The sequence below is a fragment of the Pteropus vampyrus genome, unplaced genomic scaffold (genome assembly GCF_000151845.1).
Source record: "Pteropus vampyrus isolate Shadow unplaced genomic scaffold, Pvam_2.0 Scaffold200, whole genome shotgun sequence".
In the NCBI taxonomy this organism is placed as follows: Eukaryota; Metazoa; Chordata; class Mammalia; order Chiroptera; family Pteropodidae; genus Pteropus; species Pteropus vampyrus.
The window spans coordinates 2990373-3012349 of record NW_011888981.1 but is presented as its reverse complement, the minus strand read 5'-3'; the positions used below and the strand labels follow the sequence as shown (position 1 = coordinate 3012349).

Here is a 21977-nt window from a genome sequence, read left to right as displayed (position 1 = left end):
TAGGAAAATATTACTGAATGCATTTATCTGTTGCTCTAGTTTTTCAAAGTTCTCAGTTTTTTCAAACTGTGCATAAACAATTTGTGCGCACTCATGTCCGTCCACAGTCACCGCCCCACTCCCCAGGAGCAGCCTCTTCATACCTGGGCGCTACTTCCCCTGCTCCATCCTCTTGGAGAGGTGTGCGATTTAGGCTTTATCTCCACCACTCCACCGAATGTGCTGTCGTTAAGGTCTGTGTCACCACATTCAGGGGACAGTCGTCAGTCCTCAGGTTTTTCAGCCTCATCAGCAGTGTTTATGTAACATAGTTGAATTCTACTTCCTTCTTGAAACATTTTCCTCACTTGGCTTCCAAGGTTTCACACTTCTTACCTTACCAGCTGCGGCTTCCTTGTCTCCTCTGCAGAATCATCCTCCCTTTTCCTTCTGTGTGACAGTGACTCTGGGCTCAGTCCTCACACCATTTTTCTTCCCCATATATGCTGTTACCTCATTCGTTCCTTGGTTTTCCCTTTTATCTTCCCGAACATATGTATTATGAAAACAAACAAAGTTTTCCTCCACATGACCTTAAATTCTTTTTCATGTAGCCTGTTCAGTTCGTTTATTTCATTATGGTTGTTCTTTTGCAATTTTGTCCCTGTTGGCTCATACTTCCCTGGAGATATTGGCTCTTCTGCTAATGTGTACTTGGTAGGAGGGGCTACAGCAAAGCCCAGGACCCAAAGCGTGCCCTTCCTGGTGAGTTTGGGCTACAAGGGAACCCACCCCTTGGATAAACTTTGCTGCTGCCCCCTCCCACCACCACCAAGTGGCCCTGCTGCTCAGGACACCTCCCCTATCTCTGCCAGGCACCATACGCTTCCAATGTCCATTTTCCAGAGTAGTCATCTGACCTCAGCCTGTGGGGGACAAGCCAGGCCTCCTGGATCTGTTGCTGTCTTAGCCAGGCCCTTTGTCCTGATGGCTTGCACTGAACTGGCACAGTCTCCATGCTGATAGCAAGTGGCATGTAGAGTAGTGTGTGGAAGGAAGAAAGGCACAACCAAAAAGCTTTTCTTAGCCTATCTATGAACATTATCACCTAGGCACTTTTCCAGCCTGGCCCACTGATCTCCGCTATACCGAACGCAGCCAGTTTCTGTCTCCCCAGGGTTTCTGACTTGTTTTCTGTTATTTTCTCAGATCTATGACTTTCTCTTTTTTCAAGCAACGTACAGAGTTGGGATTCAGGTAAAGGAGCTAGCGACATGTTAGTCCGTCACCTTGTGTGCTATATAATCTCTGTCATGAAAATAACCATAACGCTTTGACATTGGGAAAAATGAGTTCAATCCAAATTAAGAAAAAAAAATTAAATATCTTATAAAGGAAAGATCTTTGCTCAACAAACATTTGGAAAAAGGAAATGTAGAGGCCCATAGTGAGTGGGCCAACAACAAGGGTTTTGCTGTCCACTTCTAACAGAGTAAGGAAGTTGAAGGTCGACGATAATAATCAGTTTATAGGTCTATATTGCTTTACAGTTTCGAAGCTCTTTTTTTTGTGTGTTGACTTCTGATACAACGGTCCTGTGACATAGTAGAAAGAAGACCTGTCCTCATTACTGCTACTTACCAACTTGCTAGCCCCTCCCCCATATTCATGGTGCACTTCAGCATCTGACGATATAGATCTTCCTCTCCTCTCTAGATCTAGCTGTTCTGGAATACTTAGTGTATAGGTTGATGGTACGTCCAGTACTTTGCACTGAAAGTTCTTTGTCGTCATCTTATTCCGTATAAGTAACCCATCCGAGTGGCCATATCTTGGACTCTGTTTCCCCAAGAATTATTCCATCTCTAAATTCTTGAACTTCAATATTCTACCCTTCAGCCTCTTGTTACACACTTAGTAATTTATAGTTTTAACTATTTTCTTATGGATTCAAGAATCATAACAATTTATCCATTTTTATCCAATTTACAGTGGATAAAGGCACTTACTTGTTTAAAAAAATATTTTTTCACTTTTGATGATGCAAAGGAGTTTAATACTGGTAAAATTTGTGGATGGCCCAAGAGGAAATTGTACCCCTTGGTGATTTATTTAATCGAAGAAATTCTACTGCAACACCCTTTGCTCTTTTTAAATCACAAATACCTATTTCTTAAAGAATGGTTAAATATGTGTTAAAAGTTATTGTTTTTGTAGTCAGTCTGGATAACTAGGATGTGATTTTTCTCACTAGTTAGTGGGAGGAAAATGCTAAAAGGAAAATTATAAAATTATTCTAGTGGTTTTAAAAAATAATCGTTATCACTCTAAAACCATTTTTTAAAGATGACATATTAGCTCCATTTGTTAATGTATTTTAATAACTATTTTTTCCTTCAGTTCATGGAGCTTTCTTAATTTCAGGAAACAACTTTTTAACTTTTTATTAAAATATATTGTACATACAGAAAAGTATACAGAACACATGAATTTTCACAAAGGGACGCACCTTTGTTCTGGCCCCCAGAGCAGGAGTGAGCTCATTCACTCCCACCTCTCCCAAAGCCCGCACTCCAGCCCCGCCCCCTCACCCACACATGCCAAGGACTTAATTTTAAAGTAAAATGGAATAAATGAATATTCATGTTGCCATCATTTTTTTCATATTTGCCAATCTTTGAATGTATTTATTTTTGCCTTTTCTCTGTTTTAAATTAAATTGTTATTTTTTTAACACAACACATACATACAGTTTTACAAGTTACGTAGCAGTAAAAGGCTTATAACAAAATATAACAATTCTCTGCTTTATCTCTTTTCACTTTTCAAGATCCTTCTCCCCAAAGGGAAGAAATGCTTTAGTATTTCTTTTTCCATTTGCACATTTTCATAATAATAGTTATGTATGGCTCTTTTTTATTAACTAAATTTAGGTATTATCACTTGACATCCTATTATAATAAATGAGGACTTGACTCTCTTATACTGACATTTTTGCTACTTCTCTTTCTTATCTTCCCAATATGTTTATATTAATTATTTTTGTTAAATGAATATTTTCTATTACCATTCTATGCCTATACAAATAATATTCAAAATGGGTATTACAGGTACTATGATTGGGGTTTTTTTGCTTTTTGTTTTTTATGATGTTAATAGTCGTCTTGGTTTTCATGTTCTCTCTTTGTGTAATCCTCTTGTTCAAAATCACAGTCTCTCCTGCCCTCCTGGTCCTGGCTCAGTTCTGGTTACAGTCACTACCCTTGTAATTACCAAACCCAGTGGAATCTTCCATCCTGATCTTTTGCAGATGAATTCTCCTCGTGACTTTCTTTTTCTCTAGTTTTCACAGCACGACTTTCTCCCACCCTTCTGAGCATTCCTTTTTAGTCTCGTCAGTGCCGAGGCCTTTGTTTGTCTTCCCTCCTCTTAAATATCGGTTTCCTTTAGATTCTGTCCTCAGTCTGATTCTTACCCAACATAGTCTCTTTAGGCAACATCGCGTGGCCGTGAATGGCTTCTATTATCTACTCATTCATAGAGAACTCTCTTCTAAGCTCCAAATCTAGCTATTTAATTGGCCATTGAACATGCCAATAGAGAGTATGAAAACAGATTTGTCCTTGCTTCTACTCCTAGTCAAGGTCCCATCACCCTCTTGTTGATCTGCATGTGAATTAGGTAGAGGTGTTTGGTGTCCGCCTACCCACAGTTCCCTTCGCTATTTCCTGCCCCCATAACACACAGACAGACACTCTGCCTCCCTACCTTCTCCTGTTCCCTTCACACCCCCCCAAACACACACACACTCTCTCTCTCTTTCTCTCCACCAGCTTTTCCTCTCTCCAACACCAGCACTGCAGCTCTTCAGTTTTTTTGAGAAACCAAAATTTTTCTCTCCTCCATTGTCTCCTCATACAGGCTACAGTGAAGGGAGGGGATGTAGGGCCAACTGTGAGATCCCAGGAAAAAAGTATTTTACTGCTTTATCTTTCTTCACCTGTACATGTTAGTAAATACTTTGATAGATCATTCCTTTCAAAACATGTTAATTCTTGAAAAGTATACAGATTGATCACTTGAAACAAGTCGTGCATGTTCATACACTTCTACTTTCATACTTAAAATCATGAGTGGGATTGTAATCTGAATTTCATTACTTTCAAATTTAAAACTACATATATGAGATCGTGATGTGAATTTACAGGCAGTGATAATGGACCTTATCCAGACAAGAATGGAAAAGCACAATCGAATGTTCTCCTGTCTGCTTTTATCACTGTGTGTAATTAGAACCGTGAGCCAGAGCTCACGTCCCTAAAAGTGTTCCCGGCCCAGAGGAGCCCGTTTCCTCAGCCGCATCTCACGCATGGGTCAGAATGCACAAGCAAGGTGGACAATGGTTGCTTTTCTTTTAGCGCCGCTTTCTGAAAGAGGTGTGTTTGTTCAGTCTTTTGTTCAGGCAGATGTATTCGTTGAGTCAGTGCTGTATGCTAGGCACTGTATTACACCCTGGTGATACATACAGGTGATGAAATGTCCTCTCGCTGAAGTTCAGAGTAAGAATAAAGATGTGGGTACCCTGTCTCTTGGAACCTTGGAACTCAAAGTTTGGTCTGTGGACCATCAACATCCACATCACCTGGGAGCTTGTTAGAAATGCAGAATCTCAGTCCAGGATGGATTAACATCTCCATCCAGGGTTCTGCATTTCTAACAAGCTCCTGGGTGGTACCAATGTGTCAGCCCACGGGCAAGGTCTTAGAGTGTTCTCCTCATGCTGGTTCTTTAGGTGGATCCAGGTAGCTTTACTGCTCCTCCATCACAGGAGTAGATGATTAAGGATGTACTTTCTATGCTCCAGGAAATTGCCTTGAGATACATGGTCTAATATAGATAGGAAAGATATGTCTTCTCAGGACAATATAACCAGCTCTGGGGCTCAGCCCATCTATCAGCATTCAAAGCATCTGGGATAGAATGTGTAAAAGTCTTTGAAAAGCAAGATAGCCAAAAAGTCTTTGAAAAGTGAGATAGCTAAGTGCTGAGCGGACCTGGGGTAGTTGGAAGGCCAAGAGATACTTTCTGGGTATTCTACATGCCTAATGCAAATGCATCAGCAGCTTATCACTCAACAGTGAGCAAGGGCCAGGACCTCTTTAAGCAGTTAGAATGTTACCACAGCAGTCCAGATGGAAAGTAATGAGGCCTAATCTAATGTAGGAGAGGCTGGGTTTAGGACTCATTAGGAATGTTGAATCAAATCAATTACATGTGGCTGAAATGGGAGAGAAGTGAATCTAGGTTGATGCTAAAGCTATTGGTTCTGAGAGTACAGAAGGAAGATCTGGGATCTACGTTCCACTTCTGGATAGGTGGAGTGCGAGATGTTGATTGGCCATGCCTGGTAGGGATTGAGGTACACAGTCACGGAGCTCCAGAAAGGAGTGTGGCTGGAGCTGCGCCGACACTATCGGAGTAGACTTTATGAGAAGCTTCTTACATAGTAGGCTATATAAGAAGCTACAGGTGTGGATCACAGCATTCAGAGAGGGCAATCAGAGTGAGAAGAGGAGAGCACCTGGGACAGGGCCCTGGGAGAGGAGAGCCCTCCGAGGAGCCTGAATAGCGAGGTGGTCAGCATGCAGTTCTGCAGAGTGGTTCATAATGGCTTGACTTTTATTTTTAAAAGGTGTAAGGATGATCGTCTAACAGGTGTCACAAGGTTTATCATTGTCATTGCCGTTGATGATGGTGATAGTAGCCCTTTGTTTTTTGTTATTTGGTTGTTTCTAGCTTACTGGTTTCTTCTGTGCATTTTTTTAAGGTTCTTAGAATCCTTGTGAGAGCAGTGATCGATGGGATGACTGATCGAAGTGGAGATGTCGCAACCGGCCTCAAAGGAAGATTGCAGGAGTTGTTTGGCCGAGTAACTTCTAGAGTGACTAATGACGGAGAAATCTGGAGGCTGTATGCCCAGGTATATGGGGACGGGCAGAGTGAAAAGCCCGATGAGAATGAAAGGGTAAGTCTTCACTCTTCCCGGCCCTTGCCTTTTGTTTGAACATATGTGTAGTGGATCTGCTTTTTTGATGGTTGGAGGAAAAAGTTTAATAATTTGAAAGATAAGATTAATCTGCTCAAGTTTTCAGTTTTAATTCAGAGGCTTTAACATAAGCACTTTGAATTGTGGGCAGGTTAAGACTTGTACGCATTCATCTTTATTCTTTTCCTGAATTTTTCTTATGAAATTGTTCTTTTTCCTGCAAAAGGGTCTCTAACCTGCTCCCCTACTGGAGCTGCAGCAAACAGCTGGCTCTCGTTACTGCACCCCCCTTTCTGCAGGCTCATCGCTAAGGACTAAGGTAGATTGGGTGCAAGGACAAAAGAGTGTTTAAATCCGAGATGGCGACTATGCAAGGGAAAGAGAAAAAGGAACTAGAAACGAGTAGTGGGGAAGTGCTTTTAAAGTCTAAACAGAAGATCCTTGACAGGCTGCCTAGCCTGGTCCTCACAAGCATGGCCCACCAGTCACACCCCAGTTTTGCCGTAGCCTCTTATCTTAGCACGTAAAGGAGGCTTCTGAGTTTCCAAGGTTCGAGTAATTATTTTGGGTTCTTTTCAAAACATCCACAACAAATCACATGTACTCCTTGCATGAGCTGGAATTAGCCGCAGTACAGCTAATCTGTGGGATTCACAGCCGTTCTTTCCTCTCTCAGTTCACCTAGCTGGCTTCTGCCAATGTCTTGTCAGACCAGAGGACACATGCTCACACACACGTGTGCACCGACTCCTGCTTTCTGGCCTTCCATTTCTTCCTGAATTATGTGCTCCTTTGTCTATGTAGAATTAAGGGTACTCTGAATTCTCATCTATGACTTCTCCCTCAAGAATCCGCAAGGATGGGGCTGTGAAAAGAGAGTGTTTTAAACTTCCGTGAGTTTACATACCTACCAGTAATCCCATAGTTTCACCAAGTTCACACTTCATTCTCTCAACCGGTCTCTTAAGCTGATGGCTACAAATGGCAAGGTAATGTGCACACTCCTTATAGATTTTCCAAAACAAGCATTTATATTTCATTTATATTTTTCTGCTTGGAGGGAAGTATCTAGATCCAGATACATCCGTTTGGTTTCTTTTAATTGCTTATTGCTGTTGGATGTGCATCTATACCCTTTCTTTGATGAGAAGTAAGAGAGACTGTGCTGTATAACACAGATGCTGGTTTTCAAGTTGGGATTAATTCCATATGACTTCCAGGAAATAGAGCTTGAAATGGGAATTCTACTTGTTATTCTGAATGTTGTTTTTTCTTTCCTCAGGCGTTCCAGTATCTCTCTAAGGCATACAAGTGTGATACACAGTCCAGTTGTTGGGAGAAAGATATTACATCATTTAAGGAAGTGGTTCAGCGAGCTGTAGGACTTGCACATGGTATTTGATGTAACGTTTGATGTCCTTGGTGTATTTTAATGTGTTTTTATGGATAAGAAAAAGTGTTAGTCACAGGAAAGTTTTGTTACTAATAATTTCAGAGTATTTCATTGTATTGAAATTGTTGTATTCATCAAATATCTATAGACCAACTAGTATGTAGTAGGCACTTTCAAGCAATAAAAAATATAGGCTAGAGGCTTAAATACGATTTGAATTAGTGATGGTATTAGAAACTTCAGAGATATGAAATACCTTTACAACTGTATTTAACCTTCACTTCACACAGAGTCTATTTGTGTCGATTATGTAGGCTAAAGATATGTTAACTTTTCCTGACTCATATTCTTCTTTTATAAATGAAAATGCTTGTTCATAAAAATACATAGATACCTGAAGTACATAATAATATATAGAGAGCTGTGGCATATACAAAAGAAATTAAAAATATAATCTAATCCCTATCTTTGGGAAATTTAGTGGGTGATATTTGAGGCATGGGTAACCATACATATAAAGTTGTATGCCACTTGGGTAAGTAAATTCCAGATAAAGGCTGCTTTTAATTATTTGCATTAATGAAAAATATACCAGTTAACTTTAGTAATGCATTTTCACATTTATATTTGAATATGAGTGCATGATGCCCTGAGGTTGCAGTTCGAATAAAATAACGAAGCCACGACGTTAAGTACTGAGTCACAGGAACTGTGGACTCATTCTAAAGTCCTCCTCTAAATTCTTCTGCAGCAAATAGTTCCAGCAAATAGGGAGCCCATGGGAGACAATGAACAGGTCAGAGCTCTGGACAGGGAGACCTAAGCCCCAGGACCAGTGCTACCACGCACTTGCTCTGTGACTTGGGGTAAATTACTTAACTTCCCTGAGCCTTAGCTCTCTCGTTAGTAAAATAGGGATGCACCTACCTGTTGTAGTTCTGAAGAGTAAATGAAAACAAATATAAATGAAAACAAATTTAAAAATATAATATTTTTAAAATGCTTAACAGTGTCTTAGGCATGGTTTAAATGTCATTCCCTTGCTTCTTGCCCCGACCCTGTTCCCTCTGGGGTAGAAGATCTGAGCTGTATGATCAGGGACTCAAAACCGAAAAGAGAAAAATGAAGAACAAGAATAAAGCTTAACTTGCAAAAGAAAGTAACAATATTCAAACAAGTTAGAAATGGGCTTAGGGTTAATAATTCTACTTATGGCCTTTGAGATCGTTGATAAACAAAATATATAAATATCCAATTTCCCGGGCCACTTACTCCTTGACAGACAAGGTGCTAAATTCAGTATAGCTGAAATTCACTGTGTAAAAGTTTGAAGTAATTGCTGATAGACCAGTGAGAGGATGGTCTGAAGTAGCCGGAATTTATGTGGCTTGTGCCAGCCTCGTGGTGACTGGGCCCAGATGGAGTTCAGTCTTTATGTCTTTGGCCTTGGTGAATATAGTACTGTATTTGGGGAAACCCATGCTAAGGTATATTATGTACATAATTATACTAAGATATGATTTTCTGGGGAGAATTTATCTTATCTACTTCAACCTGCCAACCCTAAACATTTCTGTGAACAACTGACTGTCTAACATTCAAAGCCAAGATTTCTGTTATCATTAAGTGATGGTATTAAACTTGTCAAATATAAATTTGTAGGTTAAGAAGTACTCCAGGAAAAATCTTCATTGTGCATCTTAAAGTTGATTTTAAACTATTTTTGGCACTGCGTTTCTATCAGGGCAATACTTGGGGAACAAACAGGTGTCTATTCTTTTAACTTCTCCTTTGACTTCAATGAATCATGTGTTGGTGTTCCTACAACATTATAAGCATATCTGAGTGGATACTTAGCTTTAGTTTCCAGTGATATTTTAGATTTATAAAGATAAATCTTAACCTTTTCTTCAGTTGCTTTTGCATGCCAGTGTTCAGGGGAAGAATGAGCTGGGTTACTTTCTCTGTTACTCTGTGTTCTTTTTTACCTTTCTTCCCAACAACTGTTCTCTACTCCACCCAATTCTGAAAAGGAAATATAACATAAAAAATATCTCCATGTGATCTACTCACTCTTGGATTGCTATTTTTAAGAATGTACTTCAGAAAGCTCGATAAGACATTATAATCTCTACGTATTGTTTGAGACCTTTCCATAACAATGTTGTCATTCTGTACCCATTTGTATTATCTGGAGGGTACTCATTTACAGGCTCAGCTATTCTGTTTCTGGGAAAGGATGGGCAAAGTTCATTCTTTCTTCACCATCCAGGAACTTTTAAAATAATAGTTATGCATTTTAACTACAATCTGCCTGGAGGAAGCACTGCTCTCTGGGAATTTCCTGATGATTTGAAACAGGTTATCTCTCTCTCATTCATTGTCTTATCTGTCTGTCTGTCTGTCTATCTCAGTTTCAAGTGCCTTTTGGACATGGAATTGTGGAGGAGGACTAATAGAGTGTGTTTGTCTTTTTGCTCTAATTTTGTTTTCCTCAGAATGAAAATAAAGAATTGAAAAAAGAATCACAGCTGTTTCTGATACAAGTTACTAGATATTAAATAGCCCAGTACCTCAGCCATGGTAGTTACAACTTCACTCTACTAAGGGGCACAGACATCATAATCCTCACTGTGCCTTTTGAAAATGAGTTTAACATGTTGATTAGCATGGCTTCTTTCAACCCTTAGCTGAGAAATATCAGACTAATTATTACTTTAAGATATGAATGTCAAACCTAGTTCTCGCCAGTCATGGAAGATATTACTAATTGATGACAAAACTATTTTTTCAGGCACAGACAACCGCCAGCAGTTACTTCGAGTTTCCATGCAAAAAGAAATCTATTTTCTATCCCTGGTCTAAGATCCAGGATATTAAGTAGACTTTAATTGTTGTAGTCTGTAGTGTAGTCTTAAAATGTGATCTGGTTATTGTTCTGTTTGTAGTGAGCATGATTTAGAGGAACAAAAACGGGAACAAATCGGTGGAGAAATATCAGGTGTTATATTTTTGCAAAGTTCTTTGCTTGTTCTTGTAAAGCGTTAGTAGGTGGGCCTTCGGCCAGGGATGGTTATGCCCTCTTCATAATTTAAAATTTTAGGAAAATGGGCTCCCAAAATGCTGCAGGCAGACTCGTTGGAGATGAGTGACTTCATTCTCCCCTACCCGCTGCTGATGCCAAGCCTGGCTCCGCAACCCGGGAGGGAGCCTGGTTGTGGTCACGTGCCCTCAGTGCAGGCACAGAGGTTGTTGACATCAGCTCTTCCAGATGATGGTACAAACCCTGAGAATGAAAATGCAGTAAGAACTGAGCCGTAAACATCTGTCATGTCACTTCCTTGAGCTAGTGTCATCAGCAGTTGTGAGCCCTCGCGAGGGACCCAGCACCTTGGGAAGCCACACTGGGATGTGCTGCTTCTGTGTTTGCCTTCTGGGGGCACTTTGCATTCGGTCAGATTTTATCTCTTTTTACCTAATTTCATTAGTTTGTGGGGGGTGTGGAGGATGTTTCTTCCCAATGATCCGTAAATCACCAAAAAAAATCACCTGTTTTCCCCAAAATTTTCTCTTTAGCAATAAATTATCCTTCTGAAAGAAGAATAAAGGGGAGAATTATGCACATAATTATTATTCTTTTTCCAAAATAAAATCTTTCCATGGAGAAATATTTCTAAAGTCTTAATAAAATAATTGTTTCTTTTTTGTACCGTGAATTATCGTTACCAAGTTTTATGGATGTTTTCCCCATATTTATCTTCCAGTGGCTGTGAAATGCAGTAAAAACAAATCTAAGCCCCAAGAAGCTGTTCAGGTGCTTTCTTCAGTTCGACTCAATCTACAGGGCTTGTTATCTAAAGCAAAGGTGAGAGTGAAATGTGAATTAATTAGAATCAGCATATGGAAAAAAGTCTTTAGTACCAGCTAACTGCTCTTAAATCTTTTACTTCGGGGTAATTTTAGGCCCATATTGCATTTTAGATATTAGCCCCCGCCTTCCCGATTACTTGCACTAATGAGGGTATTATTGGCCAAATGGCCAGACCACCCTAAATATGTGTAACTTAAGTCTTAGAAATTAATATTTACAGTCCAGTCCTTAGTACTTTCTTTAAATTAAATGAAAACAATGCTCTTCTCTTTATTATCACTTTCCCCAAAGTGTGGCATTTATGCCACTGGTAGCACTTGGGTAAACTTTCAATTTTCATATCTATTTCAAAGCATGTTTGAAAAAGTATAACTAGCATATCAAATCTACACTTTCATAAATATTATTGCTAATTTTTTGTTTATGGTAGTGATGAAATTTCACCTTAAAAAGACTTTTATTATGTAAAAAAAATGATTTAGAGAGAAAATATTAAGTAGGTTGTTTGGATTTGACAAAAATGGTGAAGGTAGATGGGTGACTCAGGTTTGACGACAGAAAACATGAACCATCCAGTTGCACATACAGACCTGTGGACCAGTGCTGGGGTGGGAATGCCTGCGAGGGTCCAGGGAGCTTTTTGAAGACTGGATTCCTGGGCTCAGCAGGCAGCTCCTTGGAGCATTCTCGGTATTTCAGCTGTGGTAGCATGTTCAGTTGAGTATGTTGCAATATGCCCCCCAGGCAATTCCTGTTACAAAAGGAGGGCTCATTTATATTTATTTTATTTTGTCGGGCTTTTTTGCTGTTACCAAGTCTTGATGATCTTTGTGGCTCTGAGTCCTAAGCCATAATTAATTTTCAAATAATTGACATAAAGGGTCTGATTTATATGATCTCGAATATAAAATATATTCGTTTTGCTTGTATATGCAGTGAATAGATTTGTTTTATTTGGATGAATAATATCCATTCATCCAAAAACCATCCTATGACATTGAAATGAATAGAATAATTGGTATTCAAGGCAACAATTTTGAAGAGCAGAGCTCATTCGAAATTCAGGCATATTGTTTGATTCATCCTTTAATTGTTGCAGCTTGTACCTTTCCAGGATGATGAACAGAACCAATACTGCCATTGCTACTATAATGTTATGGCATTATTATGCAAAGGGAATTTTAATTCTATACTCTGTCTCTATATTATTGTAAAGAGATTTTTATTGTTTCTGATGCTTCTGCTTTGTTCTTTATGTTGCAGCAACTATTTACAGATGTGACAAGTGGAGAAATTTCCAGGGAGTTAGCTGATGAAATGGCAGCTATGGAAGCCTTAGTAATAGAGCTCCAAGACCTGAGCAACCAATTTCGAAATCAGTATTGACCGTCCTGGGAGCAGTTTCCGGAAAAGGTGCTCTCGCCTTCTGGAATTTCTCTGTACCTGTGTATCAGAAACACTCGATACTGATTTTTTAAAATAAATTTTTCTTTAATGGCTAACATTGTTGTTTTTTGTGATTTTTTTCCAAATGTTTGAACTTCCTGAAATACGTTAAATAAAAACTTCTCTATTTCTTTAGGATTAGTCAAATTTAATATTTTTATTATTCTTGAGGTATTTCAGCAAAAAGAGCAAAAAAGTTATAGTTCTCTTTTTAGCATAGAGTTTATTCTCTCTCAGCCTAAAATGAATTAGATCATTCTTTAGAAGAACTTAGTCTAAACAGGATAAAAATTCACACTACAAGTTTGTGGCATCGTTAGATTGGCTGCTTTTATCCAAAAGTGATAAAAGAGTAGATTTGATGATGGAAACCTTTTCACTTCTTGAGATTTTGGTATTTGTGTCAGAAAAGTACAGTCTTGGCTAAATTAGAAGTGTGGGCATGGTTTAACTTCTAAATCAAGAAAATGCAAGACAAAAATGACATAACTCAAATTTTGTCTCAAGCATTAGCCACTAGTAACCAGGCTGACCCCCTCGTCGTGTGTACTGCCAGCCCCAAGATGCTTGTTTAATAAGGTTGTTATGGGTGAAGGCAGCTATAAATGGTGCCATATTACAAAAATGCAAAAGTAAAATGCTTTCTTAGTAATGTCTATGGAAACAAATGTCGAAGGCAGCAGCTGAGCTTAATAATCTTACTAGAAAAGTCATAGTGAGGAATTCTAAGTCCTGGCTTTGGTTGCTGAATTTTGGGTTCCATGCATAAGTTATTTGACCCTTGCTTTTTTCCGTGTTCTTATTTATACAATGTGAATAATTTCTATTCCTTGTTTCTTTGTGAGTTTCAACTGCCTTTGGAAATTTAAAAATACATAATCCGTAAATATAAGTATTCTGAACATTAAAAAAAGTCTAAAAACTTTCATCAACAAATTTCTGTTATGAATACTTATCAATGCTTCCATTCCTTAACCACCTGCTTCTCATTTCTATTATCATACTAGCCTAAAAAATGTTGATGTATGCCCCAAAGCAGTTTCTCTTACAGGAGACACAATAACTATGAGAAAGACAAGTAAAATGAAGCAGCATGAGTTAATATTAAATGTCCACTCAAATATTTTATGGAATCCATGGGGTAACAGGTGGGTGGTTGGATGGATGGATGGACTGATGGATGGTTAGAGTGAGGTTTTAAGATTACCTCTTTATCAATACCTACCTGTGAACCCCAATAAAAAACTAATAGATACTGAAAAGTGCTAAGATTTTGGGAATCAAGTGATTGAAGAAGAGTTTCCAAGTTTTAGAAGGTTTTAGTTCTCAATTCTCTTTTAAGTTCAAGGTGCAAAGGCATCAGGGAGTGTGAGTTTTCACAAACCAAGTCACAAAAGGATGTTCCCCTTCTGGTTCTGTTCTCAGATGCTATGCTGGACCAAAGTCTCCTGGATGCTTCTCTATACCCTCTTTTATCTTGGAATGATCTCACAAAGGAGGGAGCTATTAGATGTCTTCTTTTTAAGACATAGACCTATTAGTTATGTTTAATAATCTTACCTATGTGAATATTTCACATAATTTATGAAAATGTGTAGTAAAGTAGGAAAAGGTTGGGTTTTATCAAAACCTCATCTCTGCTAACTCCTAACACTTAATACTTAACATTCAGATAACTTGATTTCTTTATCTGTAAAATGAGTGTGGTGATAATAGTACCTTCCATCATGTTCTTAATGCCTCTTATTAGCACTTTCTCCCAGCTGCAGAGCCAGTAACAGTATCTGTTTTAACAGTTATATTTTATTTACTCTAGGGTCTTTAATACTTCACATTGCTATATAATGATTTAAATATTTGTCATTTCCAAGTGCCTTATCTTTTTTAAATTTTAACTTTGGTTTTCTAGTATTAATACTTTTGTTTTGGTTCATCAACTAGAAAAATATAAAAGATGAGATCCTTTAATCTTTATTGCGTTCCCACAGCATGATAATAATGCTAATAGCTACCAGTTATTGAGTTCTCACTATGCACTGGGTAGGTTTGTGATATCACCAGGAAACTACAGATCACAAACTCTACATAGAGAAATAGCCAGAATTCAAAGACTGCTAAAGCCTACATTCCTTCTACTTGCTATGTTGGGCCTAGAAAAAGCTATTAATGGTCAGTCTTCTCTTTCTAACAATGGGACACATGCAAAGTTCGCCTGTCATTGTTTATAAAGTTCTTCAAGGAGAGAAACTCTGTGAGGTCTCAGTTAATAATAGCCTGTGGTCTGTTAAGATTATTTACTCTTTTTTAAAAAAAAATTTAATAAATTTTTTGCTGGTCTTTTTATCAAAGAAGCAGCATAGCAAATGGTGACCCTAACGGCAGAGGAGTTGAAATAAACCCCAGTGGATAAGAAATTCCTTCTCTACGCCCAAACTTAAACTTCAGGAAGCTTAGAGAGTTGGTGCTAAGTCTGGAAAGCAGAGCTATGGAGTGTGTGTCAAGGGCTGGCAAATAGAGTTGGGGGGGGCGGTTTTCAGAACTACAGAATCCTGAAATGGATTTTGAAATTCTGATTGAGGGCTGGAGAGGTTGGCCTTACCTCAAATGGAGCCTCAGTCTGGTAAGAGGACCCGAAACATTGGAAGCATTGACTGATTGTGTATCAAGGCTCTTCTCTTCGTGCTCTTAGTGTGCTATTCATAAGTAGAAATGTGAAGAAATGATACCCAATATGTGTCTTAAATTCGCCTACTTTCTAGACTGCATTCAAAGATTGTGCATAGCGGAAGTATGGCTAGTGTGGGCTATTCGTGACCATTTTTCCAAATTATAGTAAATCTACTAGGTTAACACCCTGGGTGAGTCTGAATAAAAGTGTTCTTTTTTTTCCATTTCTGTTTTTATAACATCCACATCAATCTACATCACTGTTTAGATAAGGTAACTCTACTTTACTGGCCAAGAGTGAGGAATAAAACCTGTTAAGTGGATGCAACACACTTCCTTTCTGCCTGTTCATTCCACAGGCCTTATAGTGAAATGGCAAAGAGCCTTTATTCCAATGGTGGGCGCCATGCTGTGGTGATACAGATGGATTTTTCACAACGTGCAGAAAGTGCTTATAAATAGATAGGTTTCAATCAACAAGTAGCTTATTCAGGCATGTGCTCAAATATAGTAGCTGCATTCATTAGACAGACATTTCTACTAATCCCAAGACTATACTAATAAAAGAGTAATCCCTTATGGGCCAAAGGTAGTGCTGGCTCGCTGTTAACTCTTGTGGAGTCTTTCACAGACCAAGGCCTAAGAATAATTGTAGCTACATTAGGTTTCACCAAGTGAACTATAAAGCTGAGCTTATCTTGAAATTTTTTATTTTCTTATTTTTTTAAATTGCAGTAGTTTAGTGGACAAAGAAGCACTTTTTACTCTGGATACGCAGCTTGCCACTAAGCCAATTTAGAGATCAATTATGTGTGCATTTGTGTGTGTGCTTGCGTGTTGTGTGTGTGTTCTCGTTTTATCATAACGCACCTTCTCTTTCCCCCTGGTTAATAAAGTGGTTAATAAAGAGTTCATTAGAGCAGATTTTGTTTTTTTCTCTGACTTGAGAATAAGTTGTCAATTTTGAGAAGGTCTTGCAAACTCTTAGTGGAGGGGTTAGACTTTTTACGTGGCCCTGTCCTTGAGCTTGGCTTTGCTCTGCAAGGTCTTTACCCTTCCCACATGATTCAGCTGTAATTAGTTGGCTTAGCACAACACAGATTTTTCCCTTGCCGGTGGTGTCAGATCTGTTTTCCTTTTTATTATTCTGACTTCTTATGAACTGCAGTGACCTGTGAGTCAACCACACCATCTCTTGGCCCTGGCCAACATTGTGATCTGTGAAAAGGGACTCCTGCCCAGGACTGGAAGGTGGAAAACTTATGTGATTAAAGTGGTCTTCTGAATGGTAAGTGTCAGCCATTTTTGACTCTTTTCGTGGTAGTCTCACCAGAAAGGGTGTATGTGGCAGGGGGGTAAATCATGTTAATGTCATTAAGGCCTTGCTGACATTTTCCATACTGAGGGCTCAGATGAACATCAGTATCTACAGACATAGAGACCACACATGCTGTTCACATAGAAGTGTTTCTTGAAAACTATTACTGCGGGCCTTGAGGACGTCCATAACCTCTCTGTGGGCTGTCAGTAATCCATAAGACAGATATGTTACAAGATCAATCGGGAGGATGCGCATAATAGTGGTTTGAAAATGAAAAGGCTTAATAGAAATAAATATAAGTAAGGGCGCCTTAGAAACCCCTGGATAATAAGCATTGACACAACCTTTTCTGTACCTCTCTTGGGAGCTTGATGATGACATTCAGTGCTACTGGGCCACAATGCCAGAGTGTCGTGATCCTCAGCATTTTCATTCCGTAGTAATCCTTCCCTGTTTCTGGGCTGCCAGTGCGGATCGGAGAAGGGAGGAAGGAAAGAATGCTGTGGATTTTTATGAAGCGAAAGAGGAAGAAAACCAAGTTCCTATCATCAGAATTTCTCAGGTTAGTGCTTGGAAAAGGAAAAAGAAAAGATGATAAGGAAGAGTAGGTAGAAAAATGATGAAACGGAGAATTGACTGATCAGAATGATCTCAGGGTGACAAGACCTGGACTTAAGTCCCAGCCTCACCACTCTGTAGCCATGACCACACCCTTTGGGCCTCAATTTCCTCATTTATAAATTGCAAACAGCCACCCTACAGACCAGGCAGGATTGCCGTGGCTGTCATATCAGATGATGTGTGTGAAGTATTTTGTGAGCAACTTGCACAATTAGTTCTTGTTATGATCAAGGGAAAAGGGCATTATGGGTGGTCTTTTGGGTCCCATGGACTGGTGGCTCCCCAAATGGGGGCATCCAGCAAGTCAGCTCCAGTTTCTGTGATCCCCGTCGGGTCATAACCTTGTGGTTCAAGAAACAATGCTGCAGACTTTTTTCCAGTCTTCTGTGTGCCCTTTGTCACTCTCATTGAAATCAGTTTGGCCTATGGGATGTCTGGTGCCAGGGTTGATAAAAGCTGTCCTGGTATTTTTACTGCTGCCTGGCCAGAAAACCTGCTTATGCCTCAACAGTTCTTTTTTCACAAAAATAGAGCTCTCAGCAACAGAACTAGAGTGTACTCTGCATACTAAGTTGATTCTCCTGACTATAATCAGTAGGACACAGGATTTTTTTTTTTTGGGTGGGGGGGGAGGTAGTAATGCCCTGATTAATGTTAACCTTCTCCCTTTAATAAGTTATACAAGTTCCACCCATGCTCACTGCCAAAAAGTTAGAAAATGTAAGAAGAAAAAAATCACCCCAAATCTACCCCTGTAGAAGATAAACATGTTAACATTTTCCTGCATATCCTTCTGTACTATGATATATATATATATCAGAGAGAGGGGGAGAGAGGATTTTTTAACTTCATTAAGCTTTCTAATGAAGCACGTGCACGTAGGCCTGTCTTTAACCTGGTGGGACTCAGAGAGCCAGAGCACAAATGGAGGCCCACATACCGTATATCTAAATATTAAAAGTTGTAAATCAAGCTAAGAAACTGTTCAATAAAACTTATTTTATGCTACGATCTTGACACATGTTTTTTTATACTGACTTGGAAGGCCATATTTTAATTTAGAATTCTCAAAACCTCAGAATTCCAGACAGGAAGAGGGTGATGCTTGGAGAACCGGCCCTCTCTGTCCCCCCCTGCTCTGCAGGGTCCTTGTGTGCCCCTGTGTGCACGCCACAGAGCAGGTGTCAGGTCTGTCATACCACCAGCAGCACTGCAAGCTGCCCCTCTGACTAGGAGGGCACAGGCCGGAGGCCACTCTACCATCAGTATGTGCCCAGGAAGAGGCCCACGGAGCCCCGCGATGCAGACGTTAAGCCTTTGGCAGGAGACTCTGGGGTCCCAGGGGCCTGAGCTTGGTCTGGAAGGTGGGGGTAGTACAGGCCCTAGGTGAACACGTCCCCTCAGTCCTGTAAGGAAGGGGCAGAGGGACCTTGTAGAGTGAAAGGCCCAGGCAAAGTCACTTCTTGCCTGGTTTTAAGGGTGGAACTTATGAGAAAATGGTGTCAGATGTAGGAGTTGTGGGGAGGAACACTTATTCCCCCGCTCCTTAATTTCCTTAGAAGAGAGAATTTTTATTCTAAAGATTAGGAAGGAAAATAGGAAGGACAATTTAGTCATTTAGCCTCTCTCCACTCTACTGCAATGCAGGAGCTGTGACTTAAGGAACCAGAGAAGACTGACTCCCTCTCCTTTCTGTCTCTGTCTCTGTCTCTGTCTGTCTCTGTCTCTCCCTTTGTCTCTGTCTGTCTGTCTGTCTGTCTGTCTGTCTCTTTCTCTCCTCTCCCTCTCTCCCTCTCTCCCTTTCTCTCCTCTACTGCCAAAATAGAAGTTGCATTCTCTTCCGGCTCCTGCTCTCCATGACAATACACTTGAGTCAAGGCCCCGGCTTGCCTGAGAGATGCCCCCGCACCCGCCAATGGGGCAGTAATTCTGGGTTGAGATAGGCATCTGCTCTATAGTCCCAAAGTCTTCCTCTATGGATTGATCCAGGAGCTAGACTTCAGAAGTATGAGGGAGACCACATGTGATAACACATGAAGATAATAAAACTGACATTTTGATTTCTGTTTATCTGAGTCTAGTGTCTATACCACAATTGGTTTCAAAATTAATTCAGAGGACAGGAGAGTGAGTAATTAGAGTCAGAATTCTGGGATTCAAGCCCTAGCTATATTCATTGACTTGTCCAGTAGATTTTTCTTCCTTAAGGTCTGGTGGAGTTTTTAACCATGGTTGTGAATCAGAGCCATCTAAATAATTTTACAAAAAACAAAAATCTTATTTTAAACCCTGGAGAGTCACGTCCATTAGGACTGAGCAAAAGTGATTCTGATGCTTATCTGTGTTTGAGAATTACTGAACATAGTTGAGCTTTATAACAAGAAAATAATTTCTGTATCGCTTTGTTATAGACTGACAGTGAGGATTAATGAAAAAAATGCCCTGAAAACTAAAGGTCTCTATATAAAGTATTGTTACTTTTATTGTGAATAATTAGTACTGTTAATAATAATTATTATTAATTACCATAGTAATTAAAAATGTACATTTGGAGCAAAATATAATGAAATATATATCAATTTCATTTGCCAGCAATCTGACTGACTAGACATCCAGGGAAACCCGTATTTACAACAAGTAAATATGTTAGATAAAACATTTTTTAAAAATTTTCTTTTAAATGGATGGCTGAATTGGTGGTGAAATAGGGAAATTCTTGGTGGCCATAAAGCATGAACCAAGAGAGGTAAGTGAATGCTACAGGTAGTGTGTGTCCTGAAGTCATCTACTAATTCCTGGCAGGTAAACTGTATTAATGTGCTTGGGGACAGGGAATGAAGCCCAGAATCCAGCAGAGTGGTAGGTTGGCTTGTGGACCTTCTGTGTCCAGGACAATTCTCCAGGAAAAGTGGAACAAATGCAGCAAAAACCCCACTCCTCAGAGGGATATTGATGGGAGCTTATCTAAGACGTGGCTCTGGGTTAAGGGGAAAAAGAAAAAAGATCTCTGATACTTCCTAACCATAAGGCTACTCTTTTATTGGAATTCATACTCCCTCTGTGGCCTAAAGCCAAAAGTTTTTAGCTGGCACGCCCAGATTGATGTGCCACCAGACATTTGATAGAACAAACCTCTTTAGAAGAATGCACTTTGAACACAGAGTTCAATGCATGACTCTGATAAGATTCCAAGAAATATGAATTCATAAGAAAAAATCAGAAACATAGTATGTATGACACCATGGGTACGAATCAGTTGAAACAAACAACAGAATAAGATTGACAAAGGCCACAGATGCTGGAATTAGTAAATACAAAATATAGAAGTTCTTTTTTAAAAATGTTTATTAGCATCTCTGACCTCCACCCATTAGATGACAGTAGCATACCTCTCCCGGTTATGAAAAACAAAAATCTTTCTGCACATCGCTGTGTCTCCTGAAGGGAAAAATGGTCTTCTTTTGAGAACCACTAGGTTAAGCAACAGATTAGAGCCGAAGAGAATTAGTGAAGGGAAGGACAGCTCTGGATGTAACATGGCACGTTCATATCAGAAAGGGAGAGAAATAGAAGTTAGGGGAACTGGAGTTTAGATTTCCAGAAAAAAATGTGTCTAATGAAAATTTTAGAAGGATGTTAAAGAGAATGGGGAAGAGGCATTTAAAGAATAACAGCTGAAAATTCTTCAGAATTGATGAAAATGATTCTTAAATTCAGAATTTCCATATAGATTTAAAAATCAACTTCTCAAATTACACATATACAAATCTGCAGGGATTTTGAAAAGGAAAATAATTTTAGCGATACCGTTTATAAAAGCAAAAAAAAACCCAAATACTTAAGAAATAGTATTCTTTAAGATGGCAAATACTTCAACAGAAAACTAAAACATTTTCAGGAAAATTAAAGAAATCCTAAGTGAATAACTGATTGGAAATAATATGTCATGAATTGTAAAAAATATAGTAAAGATGTTGTTTCTCCTCAAATTGATCTATAGATTCAATATAGTCTTAATCATAATTCTAGTCGATGTTTTGTGGAAATTAAAAATCTGATTCTAAAACATATATGAAAATTCAAGGGCTGAGAATGCCAAAACCATCCTGGAGAATCAAGTTGAAGACCTAACACTACAAGATACTGTCACAATGCAACAGCAGTTATGAGTGTGATATTGGTGCAAGGACAAATAGACCAATAAAACAGACTGTAGAATCCAAAAGTACTCACACATATGCAGACACTTGATCTATGACAGAGGTGGTTGCCAAACAGTGGAGAAAGGATGATCTTTCAATAAATGGTGCTGTTATTTAGATATCCATATAGAAAAAAAGGGCATCTTGACCCCTTACCCCATACCATGCATAAAAATCAGTTCTAAGTGAATTGTAGGCCTAGATGTGAAACAATGAAGCTTCTAGAAGATAATATATGAGAATATCTTTGTGGCATTGGCAGGGCTAGGGGGTTGGGGGGGGCAGAGATTTGAATGGGACACAAAAGCACTAATCCTACAGGAAAAAAAAATTTAGGAGCTCTGTTCATCAAAAGACATGACAAGGAGAATGAAAGCAAAAAGGTGGGAGTAGATATTTGCAATACATAAAACAAAAAAGGATGTGTATTC

At 39.1% G+C, this 21977-nt stretch overlaps 1 protein-coding gene and 1 long non-coding RNA gene across 3 annotated transcripts in view; one reads left to right on the top strand and one right to left on the bottom strand.

Annotated features, from left to right (window-relative positions):
- TTC27 (tetratricopeptide repeat domain 27) overlaps positions 1 to 12788 on the top strand; it is a 138141-nt gene extending 125353 nt beyond the window's left edge. The window contains exons 17-20 of the mRNA XM_011372100.2: positions 5807 to 6004; positions 7308 to 7419; positions 11183 to 11283; positions 12553 to 12788. Of these exons, the coding sequence (XP_011370402.1) occupies positions 5807 to 6004; positions 7308 to 7419; positions 11183 to 11283; positions 12553 to 12675 (534 nt within the window). The 3' untranslated portion in view covers positions 12676 to 12788. The remainder of the gene's footprint in view (positions 1 to 5806; positions 6005 to 7307; positions 7420 to 11182; positions 11284 to 12552) is intronic.
- Positions 10580 to 21977, bottom strand: part of LOC111746747 — a 23066-nt gene continuing 11668 nt past the window's right edge. The window contains exons 3-4 of one of the 2 annotated variants that reach the window (XR_002783250.1): positions 11880 to 12040; positions 10580 to 10704 (exon numbers count right to left, since the gene is read on the bottom strand). This is a non-coding gene — a long non-coding RNA (uncharacterized LOC111746747). Of the gene's footprint in view, positions 10705 to 11295; positions 12041 to 21977 lie in introns of those variants that run through there. The other variant, XR_002783249.1, reaches the window with a different exon arrangement.